General features: G+C 41.3%; 1 protein-coding gene across 2 annotated transcripts in view; it reads right to left on the reverse strand.

The window, feature by feature from the left end:
• The window catches only part of cobl (cordon-bleu WH2 repeat protein), a 346895-nt gene extending 338627 nt beyond the window's left edge, over positions 1-8268 (reverse strand). For both annotated transcript variants that reach the window (XM_080209130.1, XM_080209137.1), the window contains exon 1: positions 7876-8268. In XM_080209130.1, the coding sequence (XP_080065256.1) occupies positions 7876-7919 (44 nt within the window). In that variant the 5' untranslated portion in view covers positions 7920-8268. The remainder of the gene's footprint in view (positions 1-7875) is intronic.
• Between the last annotated feature and the right edge of the window lie 12821 nt (positions 8269-21089).

Here is a 21089-nt window from a genome sequence, read left to right on the forward strand (position 1 = left end):
TGCAACGTGACATTAGCCTTTAGACTGATTACTTTCCATGCCTTCAGTCAGTGTGCATCTCCACTCGACAATTGCCTCATAGACTTCTATGCTAACTTTGTTCGATTTCATGATTCCTTTGAGGATTTTCAGTGCCATCTCAGCCTTTCCATTCGACTAGGGACAGTACAAAGATAATTTCCCAATCCTTTGTGAAGCAGTTGAATTCTTCACTCATGAAGTGAGGGGCATTGTCACTCATCACAACGTCCAGAATGTCCTGACAATTAAAGTATGTTTTCAGGCATTCCACTATTTCTCCTGTTGTCATTGAAGCAGCTGGTCTACCTCCTAGTAGTCAAAATACTGGTTTACAGTGATAAGATAATCGGTTCCTGCGATAGTGAAGAGGTCAACTCCCAACTTCATCCATGGTCTGTCTGGGATGTCATGTTTCATCTAGTTTGTTTAGCCTGGTACTCACGGCAATCATCGCACTGACATATAAGATGATGAATGGGATGGATAGGATAGAGGTGGAGAGACTCTTCCCGCTCAGAAAGGATAGTAGGACTAGGGGGCACAGCCTCAAGATAAAGGGGGGGGCGGTTTAGAACGGAGTTGATGAGGAACTTCTTCACTCAAAGGGTGGTGAATCTCTGGAATTCTCTGCCCGTTAAAGTGGTGGAGGCTACCTCGCTAAATATTTTTAAGACGCGGGTTGATGGGTTTTTGATAAGAGAGGGGATTAAGGGTTATGGGGAGAGGGCGGGAATGTGGAACTGAGCCACGACAGATCAGCCATGATCTTATTGAATGGCGGGGCAGGCTCGAAGGGCTAGTTGGCCTACTCCTGCTCCTATTTCTTATGTTCTTATGACTGATGTTGTCTTCCATTACATTGTTTATATTTGGCCAGTAGAGAACTTCTCTTGCCTCCCTTAGACTCAATTCAATTCCTTGACGGCTTGCATGGGTGCTTTTCAGCATCTCTTCTCAAGGATAATGATAAATACAAGATACCATATTGGGCTGTTCTCTAGCCCTTTCATGGGTTGCTGATATAGAGTCGAGGTCTCACCTCAGTACAAGAGTGTGGTGATGGCAACCTCTCTGTACACAGGGACTTCAGTTGACTTGGGAAATAATTGTCTTTAAAAATTCACTGCTATAGTTTGTGGAAGGCTGAGCTAGCACAGCTGGACCAGTGTTGGATCACCTCATCAAATGTGCCTTTTTGAAAGGGGTAGCTACCAAAGTATGGGAAACACTCAACATGTTCAGGGTCTGTCTTTCAACATGTATAAGAGGTTGGAATATTTAGCTGACCAAATGTGGGTTGATATATGCATTTTGCTTTCGCAGCGTTCAAGGTCAGGCCAGCTTTCCTGTATGCAGAATTGAAAAGTTTGAGAGTGGCTTGAAAATCTAATACGGACTGGACAACAATTTACAGCCATCTACACTATAAACTATATACCATGGATGTCAATGGTGGCCAGTTTAGTTTGACACATAGGCAACTGAAGTTAAAGAGATCCTCCACTAAAGCGGTATTTAATATTGACACCAGATACCAATTATCTTTGATTAAGTGATTAGCTATTGTCAGGTAGATTGTAAATAGTGGGAGGGGCTATCACAAAGCCTATGTGACACTGGTCCAGATTTTGAATGGGATTGTTTTCGATCTTCCGTGCAAGACAGTGGCACTTAGATAATCATGAAGCAATTATCTAGATTGTGATGAAGTTTTTTGGAATCCAAATCTCAGGAGCACAATCCACACTTTCAAAATTTGCTAAGTCAAATATTTTGGTCAGGCCACTGAATTCAATAAAGAGTTGCTGATGTAGTTCCAAGCATTTTTCTTGGGTTTGTCTAACAAATAAAGCCCAGTTCAGATGTTCCACTAGAAGGTTTAAAACCACACTGTTTCTTTGGGAGAATTTCCTCATCCACAGGAAGTAGGCAATTCTGGAAAACGTGTGTCAGGATTGTCCCTGCAATGGGCAAGAGGAAAAGGCCTCAATAGTTTCCATAGAATGATGTACCTCCCTTTTTAAAGATAGTTACAACTGTCGCATTTCTGAAGTCTCTTATCAGGTGGGGAGTGCAGGGAGTTGTATTTCCTTCCAAATCCATAGAATAAAGACATGGTGTCTTGGTTTAAGCAAAAGAACACCAGCTTTAAAGACCTTAGCTGGAACATCATTGGGCTGCAGATCATATAAATAAAGTGCTAATGAAAGAATAGCAATAGCGATGACAGATTTTGATTCTCCACCAGTCTTTTTCTTCTTGTTTTCTCTGTCTGAAAACAGGTCCAGTTCACTGCACCATTAGTGAAGCAAGGAAGCAGGTCCTGAATTCAACACAGCCAGAATGGGAATCGCACCTTGTGCTGTTGGCATTCATCTAACATACACCAGTCAAAGAGTCAATACCAAGAGCTTTGTGTTTTAGCCTGGAGCTACGGAAAGTGCTGATAGAGGCTCCATTTCTTTCCATCACATGGCTGACGAGAAATCCCTTGCCATCTTACCACCTGCTACTGGTGTATGTTGAAAGGAGTTAGAAGCTGATCCTCTACCTATCAGGCCACATGATGAGTGCACCTTCCTTGTGCTTCAAATACGAAACTTCAACCCACAACTTCTGGTTCAGAAGCAGACACCACACAATGTGCCACGAGACCTTCTTATCCACAAGTATGGCAAACAAGGGGAAGTTACAAGAAATGGGAACTACCCCACCACCCACAAATCCCATAAGCACTTTGCTCAATTTCTTGGCTCAAATTGATAAGCAATATATATTTATATGGGTATTCAATGAATAAGCCATCACCAATTTGCCAGGCATGTCATTACCTTTCCATCATACAGATTTGAAACATGGGCCATGATTCTCCCACCCACGCCCACCACTTTTCTGGCGGGTCCAGCTGGGAGATGCATGTCTTGAAGCCTTGAATGGGGATTTGCATATGCCTGGGGAACACATGCTTATCTCCCAAAGCTGGTGAGTAGTCGCCAGCCAAACCACACCAGAAACCGGCAGGAAGGCAGGTAAGTAATATAAATCTTTTAAAAATCTATTTTAAATATGTGGATAAAGGAATCTCCCACCCCGCCAGGATCACTTCATTCCGGTGGGTTTCAGACTAGCTCCCCATGTTTGGGGTGCTGGCGGGTGACCCCGCCAAAATGAAGGGGCAATCGGGGCACCTCAGGGGGTAGGGCAGTGGGGTGGGGGGGTGGTGCCCCATGGGCATGGGCACCCTGGCAGTACCGGCCCTGTGCCCCAGCACTGCCCATCAGGCATTGGGTAGTGCCAAGGGGGCAGAGCCTATTGTGAGCAGGGCCTAAGTGCGATTGGTAAGGGTGGGGGTCTCACTGCCATTCTGCACAGGGATCTGTCTGAGATGGAGGGAGGCAGGGATTGGGTCTGGCTGGGGGGGTGTGGTCTGGCAGGGGGCACCTCCAGAGGGAGGTCTGACCCCTGGGGAAGGTCAATGGGGGGAGGGGGGTAGATCGCCACTGCTGGGGGGTGGGGCCTAGGCATTGAGGTGCTCCAGGACGGGGGGGGGGGGGTGTTGTTGTTCAGGGCTGGCCCGGGGATTGCTGTGGGGGCCACAATTGAGCCATGGGGAGATGCTGGAGGAACAGCACTGCAGGAATCCCAGGTGACCAGTGATTGAGCTGGCCACCAAACGGGAGCTTGACAGTTTAGGGTCACTGCGCATTCACAGAGTTGCAGAACTGTTAGACTCCGGTGTGACTAGGGCCACCCCACCCCACCCCGGGTTTTTAATGATATGCACGATTGGGGCCGCTTCAGTGCACAGAGTGCAGAGATTCAGGTGAGAAGCTGAACTGTCAGAACTATCATGATCTAGAACCATTTTCCCACCACTTCAGCACTTTTGGCAGAATTGCCCCAATGGATTCTAACAAGTTTAAAATAGCACACCATTTCAAAAAGGCTCAATTTACAGTAGTTAAAAAAGACAAAGCAGTGAGAGATTAACACAATTTTAAAAATTGAGTATTTTCAAAAATAAAAATTAAAAGGAAAAAACAGCCTAATATCAATTAAAATAAAGAGGGATTCTCAATCGGCAAGGGAAAGCTTCAGAAAGGGAAGCTATTTTGGTAAATGACACTTAGGACTTATAAGGAACTTCTCACTTCTTGGATTACAAGCAACTGCAAAGGCACAGCAGGATTTAATAGATATTTTTAAATTGAGAATTGCCATTTGCCTCGCAAACTAATCCCCGATCAGTTGTTTGCAGATCACATCATAAAGGATTCGTTTGTGTACAAATAAAACGGAAGAAAAGTAGCATGGTCACGTTCAATTTATTTCACACCATTCAAAGAAATGACCCTCATCTTGTATAACACCCTGGCAGGTATTTTGAAAAGATCACTTCGAAACTGTAGGAATACTTCCCAGCAAAGGTCGGGCAAATATTTCTCTTTTATTCAAAAACCTGGGAAGCAGTAAGTCTAACCACCTTGTTGGGGAAATAAACATCACAAGATGCTATAAATAAGCATTTAATATGAGTTGGAATTGGAGGTGTTATTTAAAACTATTTCAAAATGCACAAGTCATGCTTGATAAATCTGATCCAGTTTTGTTTTTGAAGATACCAACAGTACATTGAGAAGGCCTGGTAGACAGTAATGACTTAAATGTTGAAATGGACTTTGCTAAACTGCTTCATCCCAGGTTGCATTGGAAGATCAGATCTTATGTGTGCAGTGAAATAGATTTAAAATTTGTTTACAGGAACATATGAAAAAGTGGTTTTTGAAGTGGCTCAATCATTGGATGCTCAGCATTTGATATCCAGCCATCCAATGGGAGTTCAGGGTAAACTATACATAAATTTATAGATGACACCAATAGCACACCATATCTATCAAATGGGTCATAAATGTATTAAATCAGATCAGAGTAGTGGGCCTAAAACTACCCAACATAGCACGTGGAAAATGAAGATACATTGATAATTACACAGATATGAATTGCTGTAACAAACAGATTCAATTTAAAGACAAATGAGGGGAAGGAGAATTTGGGTATGATCACTGTTCATTCAGGCTCAACTGACCATACCCAAAGCAAAATACCAACATAAAAATCAGAAATATACAAAATAGGAGCACGAATAGGTCATTAGGCCCTTCGAGCTTACTCTGCCATTCAATATCATAGAACCCCTACAATGAAGGAGGCCATTTGACCCATCAAGTCTGCACCAAGAACAATCCCACCGAGGCCCTATCCCCTTAATCCCATGTATTTGCCCTACTAATCCCGCTGACACTAAGGGGCAATTTAGCATGTCCAATTAACCTAACCCCTGCACATTTTTGGACTGTGGGAGGAAACTGCAGCACCCAGAGGAAATCCACGCAGACATGTGGAGAACATTCAAACGCCACACAGACAGTTACCCAAGGTGAAAATTGAACTCGGGTCCCCGGCGCTGTGAAGCAGCATTGCTAACCACTATGCCACCATGATCATAGCTGATACTCTATCTCAATGCCATACTCCTCAATGCCAATGTACTCTTCCCATATCTGTTGATGCCTTTACAGTCCAGAAATCTCTGTATTTGCTTCTTACACATATTCAGTGACCGGGCCTCCACAGCTTTCTGTGGTAGAAAATTCCACAAGTTCACCACTCTCTGAGTGAAGAAATTTCTCCTCATCTTAGTTCTGAATAGCCGGTCTGTAATCTGAGAATGTGAGCAGGAGTAGGCCTTGAATCTCCTTTGCCTGCTCCGCCATTCAATACCATAGCTGATCTTCTAGGGCAAGTTCACTTTCACACCTGCCCCTCTTATCTCTTGATTCTCTTAAAGATCAAAAGGTATGAGTTTAATGCAAGTGTATACAGTGTTTGAGGTGATGGAGTCAGGAGGCAGAACCCATGAGAAGCCAAAGGAATTAGATAGTGAGATTGGATGTCTGCAAGTTTTACCTTTCAAGAAAACTTACTGATGGGTGTGCCAGGATATCAGAAATGGTAATTAACATCATTTCCTTACAATCGGTTATAAATTCAGGTTAACCACACATACCTTCAGTTGGCTGACGTCAGGTTCACTGTTTGAGTATCTTACTTTGATGGGAGTTGCCAAAAAAGTTAATGTTTTAAATTGCTTAAAGATTTTAAGCAACAAATACTTATCAAACATTTCAATGTTCGAGTTTTGAATGTGCATTACCACGAAAATTTTCTGACTTTTCTTAACTACTCCCTGCCCCACATGACTATACTTCAGGTTGTCCTGTCAATCTAGTGACTAAGGTAACATTAAACCATACACAGAATTTCGAGATAGATTTCAGCTTAATCAGTACGTAGTTAGCTGATCTCAACTGGGGCAAAAGTTGAAAACTACAAGTGTTATCAGCTATTCATGGTTATGGAGAGGATAAACCAGTCAGAGCTGTTACTCTGGGCTGCCAGCAAATAATTCCTACTGAAATGTATTTGTTTGTGAACACAGGAATGCTGGCAGTCAATTTACTGTACTGCAATCCAACAGGTTTCTGGCACACTTATGTGAAAGAGAAAATTATAGAAAAGAGCAATAAAGTGAACAAACAACTGTTTTAAATGGTGAGCAGTTTCTGGTGTGTCAGTTACACGTAGAAATAATACCAATTGTACTGGAACATAGAAATTCCCTGAACCTACTGTACTACAAGAGTTAAAACCTCCTGACACTTGTTTTGAAAGTCTGCACTGTTCTAAATACATAGCTAAAATAATTCTTCAAAGGTGGATGTGTACAAATTATACAATTGCCTCATTATTTAAAAGTTTGCCTTTGCCCTCAGAAATAAACAGTTTCAATAACGGATATAAATGGCTTCCTTTTTGGGCAAATGTTTATCATTCAGAAATAACTGCATTTCCCAAAGTAGAAAGGAAATGAAATAAGAAATTGTTTGTGTCTTTTGTTATTAAGGGGCAAGTTCAAACCAGGTGAATTTCACGAAGAATGCCTAGGAATGTTAAAATGCAGCAATACCTCAAAAATTCAGAATGAATTGAAGCCCTTCAGCAGCACATGCATCTCAATGTTCAAAAAGCTCAAAAAAAGTTATGTTCAACTGTATGAACATGTGAGCTCTCTCCATGCACATCAGTGTTCTGTGTGTTCCCATTATCACATGACGGGACAAGGAGGAAATTCATGACGCAATCAGCATGATAACAGATCAATAAAATACGGAAAGTGAACTTTTAAGTATATTTTTCCTGCAGAAGACAGCAACTCCTTTAGATTAGGCGTTTCGCCATTATAGGTCGTCGAAGTCGATTTAAGATTTGAATGACATCCAACACATTTTAAGTCAACTTCGATGAGATATACACGATGGTGGGTAAATAAAAGGCCATTTTTGGATACGATCCTTTTGATACAGTCAAATGAAAAGGTTTATGATGGCCATTCAATAGATCAGATACTCTCCTTCTCCCTGCAGGACGGTGTCTGTCGTGAGCAGACCCGAATTGCTGACAGGTGTCAGGACCGCAGCTCCGGAGCCGCCGTTCGCGAAGACTGCGTTCCACAGCTCCTGGGGCAGCGTTCCACCGCCGCCGCTCGCGGGGACGGCGTTTCCAGGGAAACGGACAAAGCGCAGTACAACTGGACGAGAACCAAGAGCGCTCCGGTAACCTTGACACAGGTTAACCATCCATTCACAAGGCTATTAATTGTTTACAAGATTTATTCGATCCTTCCCCCGCCCTCGTCTTCAGAGTGCGCAGTTACATTATTTATTTAATCGACCGCAAATATTTCGCAGCGGAACCCAGGTATTGCACAATGAAGTTTTAGAAATATTAACATACCCTGCTGGCGGTTTAGAAGCTGTTGCGATCCTCGTTCTATCCATGGTTCCAATCTCCTTTTACTGTACAATTTTCCTTTTTGTTTCGTCCAGATGCAACCTCGATCTAGGTCACAGTCAAAGTGCCTTTTACTAAAACACTATTCGAACTACACGATGAGACTTACAAAAAAAATCACTTTTCAACTTCATTGAAGTATTTCTGCACGAAAATGCGGATAGCCACAGCCAACAGGTAGAAACGTGCAGATTCATACAGTTGACAGGCTCTTCTCTCTCCCTTTCTCGTACAAATACGCACAACTGTCTGCAAAATTAGCCCAGTGCATAAGCAGGGAACTATGCACACTCACCGCACATCAGTCACTGCCCAAACCCTAGTCCAAATACAGGCACTTACACAGCCAACAATTTCACACGGCCAGTTCTTCTCACTTTCTCTTTCTTTTGATCCGCTTTCTCAAGGTCGTTCTTATTTAATGAATGAAAATAAAGCGTTTTTATTTTTGAATGCGCGCTTCTCTCTCTGCTATCGTCTCCGAGCTCTTGAATAAAATTAACCGCCTTCCTCAGGGTTCTCCTGTCAATCACCGCTTTGTCCGCCCCAGGCTGTCGGCTGTGGGGTTTAAGTTGTGTTCCACTCAGGCAGTTGCAGTTACCACTGCACATTCACATCGCTTTCCTTTTATCGTAGTTTTATTGGAATGCATTGATTGCACAGTTATGGAATGCAGAAAGACAGGAAGTTTTAAAATTACTTTTTTTGAATTTATGCAAAGTACGCCTCTGATCAGAGTTCGTGTTTATTGGCGATATAAGGGTGCTTCTCAATTCATACTGTTTTTTTAAGAACCACATCCGTGTGGGTATCTCTGAAGAAAAATAGTCATGGCATTAAGTATCAACATGTTATTCACAAATTAATACATACACAAAACAAAAGTTGAGTAGCCGCTGCTGAGATGTCCTGATGTGGATGTGCCGGCGTTGGACTGGGGTAAACACAGTAAAAAGTCTGACAACACCAGGTTTTAGTCCAACCGATTTATTCGATAGTAAACTCGTTTTGCTGAGATGTCCAGCAGTTTTCAACCAAACCTAGAGACCAGAGAGCCACATGTGAGATATGTAATCTCCTCCAGCCCCACAACTCTAGATAGCTACACTCTACGACAAACCTCTTGAGTGCCCCAGATTTTAATTGCTCCACCACTGGTAGCCATGTACCATTAATTGCCTTGGACCTAAACTCTGGAATATCCTCCCTACACCTCTCTGCTTCTCTATCTGCTTTTGAAAGCTCTAAAACCTACTTCTTTCAACAAGCTGTTATACTGTTCCTGCTCATGAAACAGTCTCTCAAAGCAAGGAGCCCACTTACCATTGACTTGGCATGAGCTTGTGTGTGGAGAATTTTAATATGGGGATGCTGTCCCACATAGTTCTGGTTGACCAGGAAACTCTACCACTTAACATAGGTTTATCAGAAAATTTACAGGTTAACAATCAACCTACTTGACCAAACCACAAATGTATTTTCCATTGCTACCAAGTCCAGAGGTGGAACTCGAACTTGGAGTAGCCTTAACAATATAATCTATATCCCTTTGCAGACTACTGTACACTCCTCAAACTTGCTTTCCCACCTATTTTTGTATTGTCAGCATATTTGGCAACAATACAGTTGGTCCCTTCAATCATGACTGCTGATTGTAAATAGTTGAGCCCCAGCACCAATCCCTGTGGCACTCCAATAATTACAGTTTGCTTTCCTGAAAATGAGCCATGCATCCCAATTCTTTATTTCATGCCAGATAGACAGTTCTATATTTAAGTTTAAGTTTATTTATTAGTGTCACAAGGAAGCTAACATGAACACTGCAATGAAGTTACTGTGAAAATACCCTAGTCGCAATACTACGGCGTCTGTTCAGGTACACTGAGGGAGAATGGTCAACGCACCTAACCAACATGTCTTTCAGACTGTGGGGGTAAACCAGAGGAAAGTCAAGCTGACACGGGGAAAATGTGCAGATTCCACATAGACAGTGGCCCAAGCTGGGAATCGAACCCGGATCCCTGGCAATGTGAGGCAGCAGTGCCAACAACTGTGCCACATGCCACCCATATCCATGCTAATATATCATCACCTACACCATATGCTCTTGTGCAGTATCCTTTTACATGGCAGTCTATCAATGTCTTTTGGAAATCCAAACACACTACACCTTTATTACACCCTGTTTGTGACATCCTCAAAGAACTTTAATAGATTTGCAAAACATAATTTCCCTTTCATAAAACTATGTAGACCCTGGCTGATTGTATTATGATATTCAAAATGTCCTGTTACTATACTACCTCTTTAATAATGGATTTCAGTATTTTCCAATTCCAGACATTAGGCTAACTATACTTTTGAGCTTTCTGTCTCTCTCCTTTCTTGAACAGAGGTATTACATTTGCAGTTTTCCAATTCGGTAGAAGGGAATTTTGGAAAATTACAACCTATGCATCCAGTACCTCTACAGTCACTTCTTTTAAAATCCTTGGAAGCAGGCCATCAGGTCCAAGGTAGGAACATAGAACTTTGGAGCAGGAGTAAGCCATTTACCCCTTTCATCCTGCCCTGCCATTCAATATGATCTAGGCCAGTGATGGGCAATGTAGGCTAGTGAATGAGCTACATGAGTGCTGTTCCTTCACCTTAGTGAGCCATAAGATTGAAATTTGGCTTGTTCATTAATCAGGAGCCCATGAATAAGATTAAATACATGCTAAATATTTCATAATGAGTTATAAAAAACGCTTCATCATTTATATATTAATAGAATTATCAACTTCAAATGGTAAAAACAAATATTTACATAGAACATTACGGCGCAGTACAGGCCCTTCGACTCTCGATGGTGCGCCGACCTGTGAAAACCAGCCTAAAGCCCATCTATCCTACACTATTCCAATATCATCCATATGTTTATCCAATGACCATTTAAATGCCCTTAATACTGGCAAGTCCACTACTGTTGCAGGCAGGGCATTCCACGCCCTTACTACTTTGAATAAAGAACCTACCTCTGACATCTATCCTATATCTATCACCCCTAAATTTAAAGCTATGTCTGTCTCCTCATCCTAGCCATCATCATCCAAGGAAAAAGGCTCTCACTGTCCACCCTATCTAATTCTCTGATCATCTTATATGCCTCCATTAAGTCACCTCTTAACCTTCTTCTCTCTAACAAAAACAGCTTCATACCCCTCAGCCTTTCCTCATAAGACCTTCCCACCGTACCAGGCAACATCCTGGTAAATCTCCTCTGCACCCTTTCCAATGCTTCCACATCCTTCCTATAATGCGGTGACCAGAAATGTACGCAACACTCCAAGTGCAGTCGCACCAGAGTTTTGTACAGCTATAACATGACCTCAAGGCTCCGAAACTCAATCTCTCTACCAATAAAAGCTAACACACTGTGCGCATTCTTAACAAACTTATCAACCTGGGTGCTAACTTTCAGGGATCTATGCACATGGACACAGAGATCTCTCTGCTCATCTTACCATTAGCCCAGTGTTCTGTATTCCTGTTACTCTTTCCAAAGTGAATCATTTCACACTTTTCCGCATTAAACTCCAAATGTCACCTCTGAGCCCAGCTCTGCAGCTTATCTATGTCCCTCTGTAACCTGCAACATCCTTCCGCACTGTCCACGGCTCCACTGACTTTAGTGTCATCCACAAATTTATTAACCCATCCTTTTATGCCCTCATCCAGGTCATTTATAAAAATGACAAATAGCAGTGGCCCCAAAACAGATCTTTGCGACACACCACTTGTAACTGAACTCCAGGATGAACATTTCCCAACAATCACCACCCTGTCTTTTTACAGCTAGCCAATTTCTGATCCAAACTGCTAAATCGCCCTCAATCCCATGCCTCCGTATTTTCTGCAATAGTCTATCATGAGGAACCTTATCAAACGCTTTACTGAAATCCATATACACCACATCAACTGCTTTACCCTTTTTCACCTCTTTGGTCACCTTCTCAAAGAACTCAGTAAGGTTTGTGAGGCACAACCTACCCTTCACAAAACCGTGTTGACTATCCCTAATCAAATTATTCCTTTCTAGATGATTATAAATCCTATCTCTTATAATCTTTTCCAAAACTTTGCCCACAACAAAAGTAAGGCTCACTGATCTATAATTACCAGGGTTGTCTCTACTCCCCTTCTTGAACAAGGGGACAACATTTGCTTTCCTCCAGTCTTCTGGCACTATTCCTGGAGACAATGACCGACATAAAGGTCAAAGCCAAAGGCTCTGCAATCTCCTCCCTAGCTTCCCAGAGAATCCTAGGATAAATCCCATCCGGCGCAGGGGACTTATCTATTTTCACACTTTCCAGAATTGCTTATGAACCTCAATCCCATCTAGTCGAATAGTCTGTGTCTCAGTATTCTCCTCAACATTGTCTTTTTCCTTTGTGAATACTGATGAAAAATATTCATTTAGCATGTCTCCTTTCTCTTCGGACTCCATGCACAACTTTCCACTACTGTCCTTGACTGGCCCTAATCTTACCCGAGTCATTCTTTTATTCCTGACATACACTTTCAAAGCAGAAGGGGGTGCACAACTCTCGCAGTCAATGTGTGCAATCAGCATCCACCTCATTCCACCTGCCCTTGCTGTACATGTGTATCACTTCAATTATACTGACAGGAAATTTGCTACGTGGATGGAAATCAGCAGAATGATAACCCTGTGCATGGACAATTGTCAAAAAAAATCTTGTGGGCCACACTCAGAACCCTGATGGGCCACGTCACTGATCTAGGCTGATCTGCTTATGGTCTTAATTCTACTTCCCTACGTGCCCCCATATCACTTGACTCCCTTTTCTTTCAAAAATCTTTCTAATACTGCCTTGAATAAATTCAACGATCCAGTCTCCACTGCTTTCAGGGGAAGAGACCTCCACGTACTAATGATTCGCTGAGAGAAAAAGATTCTCATCTCTGTCTTTAAAGGGAGACTTCTTATTCTTAAGTTGTGTTCCTTAATTTCAGTCTCCTCACAAGTAGAAACATTTGATGTCTACCCTATCAAGTCCCCTTAGGATCTTACATGTTTCAAGAAGATCAAGTCTCATTCTTCCAAACTCCAGTGGGTCCAATCTTTCTTCAAAGATTTATAAGCTTTTAATCCTATTAGTAATTCCTATTATCTTTCTCTAGTTATAGTAATTGTTTTAAGTTCCTCCCTTAATTTTGCCTCTTGATTTCTATTCTTGGGATGCTTTTTATAAAATACTTGTTAAAAGTCTCTGCAGTTTCCTCACTTTGCATTTTTAACTGCCCAGTCTCACCATCTAAGAGATGCTCACTTTAAAATCACAGAAACTCAGAATTATTATCGCACATAATAATTCTGTGCGAATTATGAAGAAAGCCATTTGGTCCATCATGTCTGCACTGATTCTCCAAATAAGCAATTCACCTGTTGTGACTACCCTGCCTTCTCCCCTTAATGCTGTACATTCTTCCTTTTAGGTAACAGTCTCATTCCCTTCTGATTGATATGATTGAACCCAACTCGACCACACTCTCAAGCACAGCAATCATACTCTAACCATTCACTTGCATTAAAAAGTTTTGCCTCATTTCACTTTTGCTTCCTTTAGCAATTACATTAAATCTGTGCCCTCTCATTCTCAATTCTTTCATGAGTGGGAATTGTTTCTCCCTATCTACTCTCTCCAGACCCCACATAATTTTGAATATCAAACCTCCTGTCAACTGTTTTTCTTCAAGAAAAACAATCCTAACTTCTCCCATCCATCTTGAAACGTGAAAATCTTCATCCTTGGAGTCTATATTGTAGATCTTTTCTGCATTTCCTCTCATGCCATCATATCCTTCCTGAAGTGCAGCACCCGGAACTACTCACAGAATTCTAGCCAAGATCAAATTAGTAATATACAAATTAGTGATATACAAATACATCTTCTTAGTTGTGTACTCAGTGCCCTTATGAATAAAATCCAGGATACTATATGCTTTATTAACTGCTCTCTCAACCTGTTTTGCCATCTTCAATGATTTATGCACAGATACATCCTTTTTTCTCCAGCACGGCAATAATCGTTTTTTTCAATACCACCATGCCTCCACCTTTTCTTCCTTTCCTATCTTTCCTGAATACCTAATATCCAGGGACATTTCACACCCAATACTGTTATCTTTCTCCTTTACTCTGATCCACCTATTAATTTACAATTCCCTACTTTAGTGGTCTCTATCTTTCCCAGTATTCTGTGCTCCTTTTTTGTTAAAGGACAACAACTCCTCCATCACTGGAACAAGATTCCCCACCAAACTCTACTGCAACTTCCCCAAATCCTTAAAGTTTGTTCTCTACCTGTGCATATCCATAGACTTCACCCTTTGCTTGGCTTCTCTCAGCTTTTCAATTAAAATAGAACATTATGATATATATTATATTGAAAAGCTCAGCTTTTCTATGTTTGTTGTTGAAAACCAAATGAATCATTTACAGTACTGCTACCAACACAGAACAGGCTGAATGCGTAGAACTTTGATTTATCTGGACAGATTTTTACTTTTTTTTATCACAACCAGCATCTCAACTACTACTTCTTTCACTGTGTGTTTGGCACAGATGCAAAGTACTCATTTCATACCTCAGCCATCAGGTCTGTCCCTTTGGCGCAACACAATGACTGCCGTCCACTTTTCGGCAGCGTGAACAATTTTGTAAGAAAGGCAAAATCTGCTTGATAAACATTGCTGCAGTACTAATGGGCAACTCAGCTTGTGTGCCAATAGTGAATCCCGTGGTGTGTAAAATGCATGTGGCCAGTATTTTCACCCTAACCTATATCAAAAACCATATTTACTTCTGATAAGGAGGACTGCAATTGGTCATAATTTCCGCCATGACTTCACCGTTTGCTTGGCTTTTCTCGCCTATTCTCTCTGTGCAGTGCAGGACAGGGAAATGATTTTCAAAGCGTATAATAGGTTAGCAGAGAACAGTTTTGATCCATTGACCTCTAGGTTATGGGCTCAGCATGCTTCCCCTGTGCAACTCTGCTCCCCTTGTGCCACTCTGCTCCCCTGACCAACAGCTCATTCGACATGATCTGGATCCAGATGCAATTCATCTGGCATGGGTTTACTTCTTGGGTTTCCTTGTCTCTGTGAGATCATTTTTTCTTTAAAATTGATTATGGCCATTCACATATAAACTACTGGCATGTCATCCAATCAAAGTCACATGCAGATTTCCCACATTTCTTCTTGTCCACAATGTATACACTCAAATTAAAATATGTTTGCTGTAGTTTCATTATATGCTCTCTTCATCAAATTTTCTGATAGTTAATTTCACCCAAAATCTTACAATGCACCACAAAATAAACATAATAGCGTATCTTCATAATTACAAGATTTCATTTACATAAGGCCTAATTTTTCAGAATTAGACTAAACAAATAGGCTGAAAAAGCTCGCTTGCCTACTGAAAGACAATATTTTCGATACTTTTGCTGTTCTGCTAAGGGAGATTACTTGTGCTGCACTCTGATTGTCAACTTTCTCTTGTTTAAGCCATCCATGTTCTTTGTGCAGCACCCACTGAGCCATCATTTAGCGAAAAGACACACAATCAACTTACTTTAATATTGTAAATTGATCCATCAAGTTCAATATCATGGAATGAATGTAGCTCAGGAGACCAATCTGCCCATTCTGTTTCTGCTGGCTCTCTGCACAAGCAACTCAGTTAGACCCAAGCCACTGCAATTTCCCCAGACTCATCTAAATATCTTACTTAGGTAATTATCCAATTCACTTTTGAAACCCTCAACTTTATATGTTCCTATGAAACACTCAATTAGTGCATTTCAGAATCTTGCTGCATAAAAAATGTTTTCCCTATGGGCATTAATCAGGTTAATTCAATGTCCTCTGGCTCTTGACTTTTTGACCAATGGGAGCAACTTCTTACTCCATCTCTGCATCCTAGATGTTCCATTTCTATCAAATCTCCTCTCAACCTCCTAAGGGGTCTGAGGGTGGGGAATACAGTGGGGGTGAGGTGCTTAAATGAGGGTGGCAGAGGTATCCCCAAGGGACCGGGGGGTCAGGAATGTGGGCATTGTTCCATGTGGACATCTGTCCTGGTATTTAAAATAGTTACACTGAAGTTTAAAGTGCTTTTACTTCTTCAAACCCTTTCATAGTAATTATAACATAACATTGACAGAACCATCCAAAGCTGACAATTAAAATTGCTTTGTTGGATGGATCCCAGCGCTGTGCAATTGTCCATGGCAAGGTAGCACTTCAGGACAATTGCTTTGTAAATTCCCAAATTCCAAGCTGGGGAGTCAGGAAGTTACAAGCCAATGTCAGCATTTGGCAGTATCTTCTTCCTTAGGGAAGATGGATGTAAAGTATCCATTCCAAGCTGAGGACATGACCTCTGCCTCTACGGCATGGCAACATGTGCCCTCCTTTTCTCAGCAAACAATTCTGTAAGTCGATGCAACACTTTTAACTTAATAAACAAGGCTGCAGAACTTGCTCAATGGACAACTGAGCTTGTGCCCCAACAGCGGACCTCCAGTTGTGAAAAATGCACTTGACCAGTATTTTCATTCCTACCTGCATCAAAGAATGTATTTATTTTATAAATGGAGGATAGTCACCACAGTCATTGCCATTACTTCAGCCATTCCTTCGCTCTCTCTCTCAGCTGTTCTCTGTTTGTTGTAGAGAGCAGTTGATACATTTACCAAACCTATAACATGAGGAAAGCAGGGAATGGTTTTGACCCACTGACCTGTGGGTTATGGGCCAGCTTCCACTGCACCACCCTGCTCCCCTGACACGCAGCTCATTTCACATCATCTACATCGCAATTCACCTCATGTGCCTTCCTTTCTCACCTACTTCAGGTCATCTTTTGTTTAAAATTCATTGCAGGCATTCACATATGACGAGCTGCTGGCATGTTATCAAACCAATGCCATTCTCAGACTTCCCTCATTGCTTCTCCTTCTCCACAACAATTTATACACTCAAATTAAGATAAGGTTGTCGTAGTTTCATTAAAATACAATTGGCCAACAATTTCACCCAAACCCACATCTAAAACCGTGTTTAGTTCCAATAACGAGAACCACAATTGGTCATCATAACTTTCACTGTGATTTCATCTTTTCTTGGCATTTCTCACCTTTTCTCTGTGCAGTGCAGGGCAGTGGATGGTTTTCAAAATGTATAAGGACAGCAGAGAACTGTTTCAATACACTGACTGTGGGACGTCAAGTCATTTTTACTTTGAAATTGCTTACGGCCATTCTCAGAGGATGAGCTGTTGCCATGACATCTGACCAGTGGAATTTTCAGACTTCCCTCAGCCATTTTCCTTTATCACAACAACTTATACATTCAAATTGAAATAAACATGTCCATGCTTCATCCTATGACTTGCTCACCGAATTTTCTGACAGTGCCATACACCTCATGTCTAACAATATGCTGAAAGCAAACACAACTTACTTCACTTTGCAAAACATCGGCTTGGAATCTTTTAGTTGTGCACTCCCCAAAACTGGAAGATCTCGTTTGAGATCAACAGACTTTTACATGGTCCGCCCCTCGTGATTACAATTCCCATGGTGGGCAGTAAAGGAAAATTCTCCCCATGATCTCCTTTGCTTAAGACACCGCTTTTCAGAATTAAACTAATCAGTTGAAAAATCTCTAGTTCCTACTGGGAGACAACAATTTTGATCCATTCACTCCTGCATTATGATTGTTAATTTACACAATTCACATTTTCAGCATTCTCTTGTTGATGCCCTTGATCTGACTTCTGAATTCACCACTGAGCAAACACCTGGGTGAAAGTCAGCCCATCAAGTTTCCTTTCTATTGTAAATTGATCCATCCTGTCAAAAATCTTGTAATGATTGAGGAACTGGAGACCAATCTGCCATTTTGCGTGCATTGGCTCTCAGTATGAGCAACTCAGATAGTTGTACTCCACTGTACTCTCCCCAAACTCCTCCAAACTTATCACTATAAGCAATTATCCAATTCCCTTTTGAAGCGCTTCCTTGTATTCTTATTCAATGATACACTCAGGGAGTGCATTTCGGATCCTAACAATTCACTGTGCAAAAGGTGTTGCTTTGTTGCTTGGTTGTTCTTTTCCGAAACAGGTTCATTTGGTTCTTGATTTTTCTGCCAATGGGAACAATTTTTAACTCTACGATATCTCAAAATGTCACATTTTTGAACATTTCTGTCAAGATTACTCTCAACCTCGCCATTCTCAAGTGCTTCTCAAACATTATGCACAAAATAGAAGTCCTACAATTCTTGTAGCTGCTGGGAAGGTTATGTTAAGTATCTTCATATTTATGACCTGATATTCCTAAGCAACTGCAGATGCATTGCATCTGGTTCTGAAGACTTATGAACTTTAACAAGAGCCAGATGTTCCAATACCTCTTCTTTACCATAATTAAGCACAATGAGTACCTCAGCTACCTGCTTTCTCGCTATGTTTTCACAAAGTTCTTCCTTATGGAAGAAGTTTGCAATGTACTCTTTCTTTCCAAGACCACGGCCTCTGCCTCAATGGCAGCAGGCAAGTTCTGCCCTCCTATCTCAGCACCATGAACCAATTTTTAAATTGAGGCAATACCTGTTGAATAAACAAAACTACAGAACTGAGTGCAATTGAGCTTGTCTGGAACAGCAGATCCCAGGTTGTGAAAATACACTTGGCCAACATCTTCACTAAACCATACTTAGTTCCAAAATGGAAGACAACAATTGACCATCATCACTTTCACCATGACTTTATCCTTTCTTGACTTTTCTCACCTATTCTCTCTGTGCAGTGCAGGACAGTGGAAAGAATTTCAAAACGTGTAAGGGTAGCAGAGAAACATTTCAATCCACTGACCTCTGGGTTATTGGCCCAGCACATTTCCGCTGCTGCACTTTGCTCCTCTTGAACAAAAGCTCATTTCACATGATGTAGATTGCAATTCACCTCAAAAGGATTCCATTATTGTTGACTTAAGGTCATCTTTATTTTAAAATTGCTTATGGCCATTCTCAGATGACAAGCTGTTGCCATATCATCTGACCAGTGTGATTCTCAGGCATCCCTCAATCATTTATCTTCACCACAATAAGTTACACATTCAAATTGAAATAAGCGTGCCTTAGCATCATCCAGTGAACTGCTCACTGAATTTTCTGCCAGTCACTTACACCTCAAATCTAACAATACGCTGAAAGTAGGCACAACTTTCTTCTCTTTGCAAAACATGTTCTCCTTTGCTTAAGACACCGCTTTTCAGAATTAAACTAATCAGCTTAAAAATCTCTAGTTCCTACTGGGAGACAATAATTTTGATCCGCTTACTCCTGCACTCTGGTTGTTTATTTACCCAACTCACTTGTTTTCAGCATTCTCTTTTTGAGGTCCTTGAGCTGCATTCTGAAGCACTCACTGAGCAAATGCATGGGTAAAAGTCACCCCATCAAGTATCCTTTTTGTTGCAAATTGTTCCATCCTGTCCAAAATCTTGAAAGATTGAGGAACAGAAGGAAACCAATCTACCCATTTTGTTTGTATCCGCTCTTAGTATGAGCAACTCAGCTGGTCCCACGCCACTTTGCTCTTCCCAAATTTTTCACCATAAGTAATTACCCAGTTCCCTTTTGAAGTACTTGTATCCTCAACAATGACACACTCAGGGAATGACTTTCAGATCCTAACAATTCGCTATGTAAAAAGGTGCTTCTCCGTTGCTTGTTCCTTCCCAAACTAGATTAATATGGTTCTTGAATTTACTGCCAATGGGAACGGTTTCTCACTCCATTTATATCTCAAAATTTCATATTTTTGAACATTTCTGTCAAGACTACTCTCAAACCCATCATCCCAAGTGGAACATCAGCTGCTTCTCAAAAAGTGTGCACATAACTGAAGTCCTCTGGGACAATTCTTAGAGCTGATAGGAAGGTTATATTAAATATCTTCACATTTGTGACCTGATATACCTAAGCAATTACAGATGCGTTCCATCTGGTTCAGAAGACTTATGAACTAGAGCCAGACATTCCAATACCTCTTCTTTATCACTTTCAAGCACAATGGGCATCTCAATACCTGTTTTTTCACTAAGTCTTTGGCATGAACTTCTTCCTTGTGGAAGAAACTTGCAGTGCTTTCATTCCAAGAACATGGCCTCTGTCTCAATGGCAGCAGGCAACGTCTGTGCTCCTATTTCAGCACTGTGAACCAATTTTTAAATTGATGCAACACCTGTTCAGTAAACAAAACTGCAAAACTGATGCACCATTGAGCTTGTCTGCAACTGCAGATCCCAGGTTATGAAAACTACACTTGGCCAGTACTTGGCCATGGCTTCATACCTTGCTTGGCTTTTCTCACCTATTCTCTCTGTGCAGTGCAGGGCAGTGGAATGATTTTTAAAACATATAAGGACAGCAGAGAATAGTTTCAGTCCATTGATCTCTGGGTTATGGGCCCAGCATGCTTCCGCTGTGCTACTCTGCTCCCCTGAACAACAGCTCATTCCAAATGATCTAGATTGCAATTCACCTAGCAGGGATTCCTTTCTTGTCCTTCATTTTTACCCAGCAAGTGGTTGTGATCTGAAATGCAATTGAAGCATTCAAGAAGAAATTGGATTACCTGAAAAAGAGGAACGTAGAGTTCTTTGGGGAAGAAAACAGGGAAGCAGCACACAGTGAATTGCTGCTTCAGAGTGCCAGCAGTCACATTGGGCAAAATGGCTTCTGTCTGGTTGTAACCATTCTATGATTCTTCAAGATATTTTCTGACACTCAACTTTCACCCTGAACCTCACAATGCCTACGAAGCAAACATAACTTTCTTCTATTTGCAATTTATGGAATCATAGAATTGCTACAACTGTATTCTAATTTATCCTTCTTTACTAATTTTTAGTAATTGTTTGATTTCTAAAATTTCACAAACTTCTTCCCTATCACAAATCTTTGTGGCATTACATGTCTTTGCATTTCAACTTGATACCATACTTACCTTCCTTAGATTAGCAATGAAAGCTTCATGCTTCTTGGAGATTCTTTCTTTCTGAATA

This window comes from Carcharhinus amblyrhynchos, chromosome 2, assembly GCF_965287045.1.
Source record: "Carcharhinus amblyrhynchos chromosome 2, sCarAmb.v2.hapA, whole genome shotgun sequence".
NCBI lineage: Eukaryota > Metazoa > Chordata > Chondrichthyes > Carcharhiniformes > Carcharhinidae > Carcharhinus > Carcharhinus amblyrhynchos.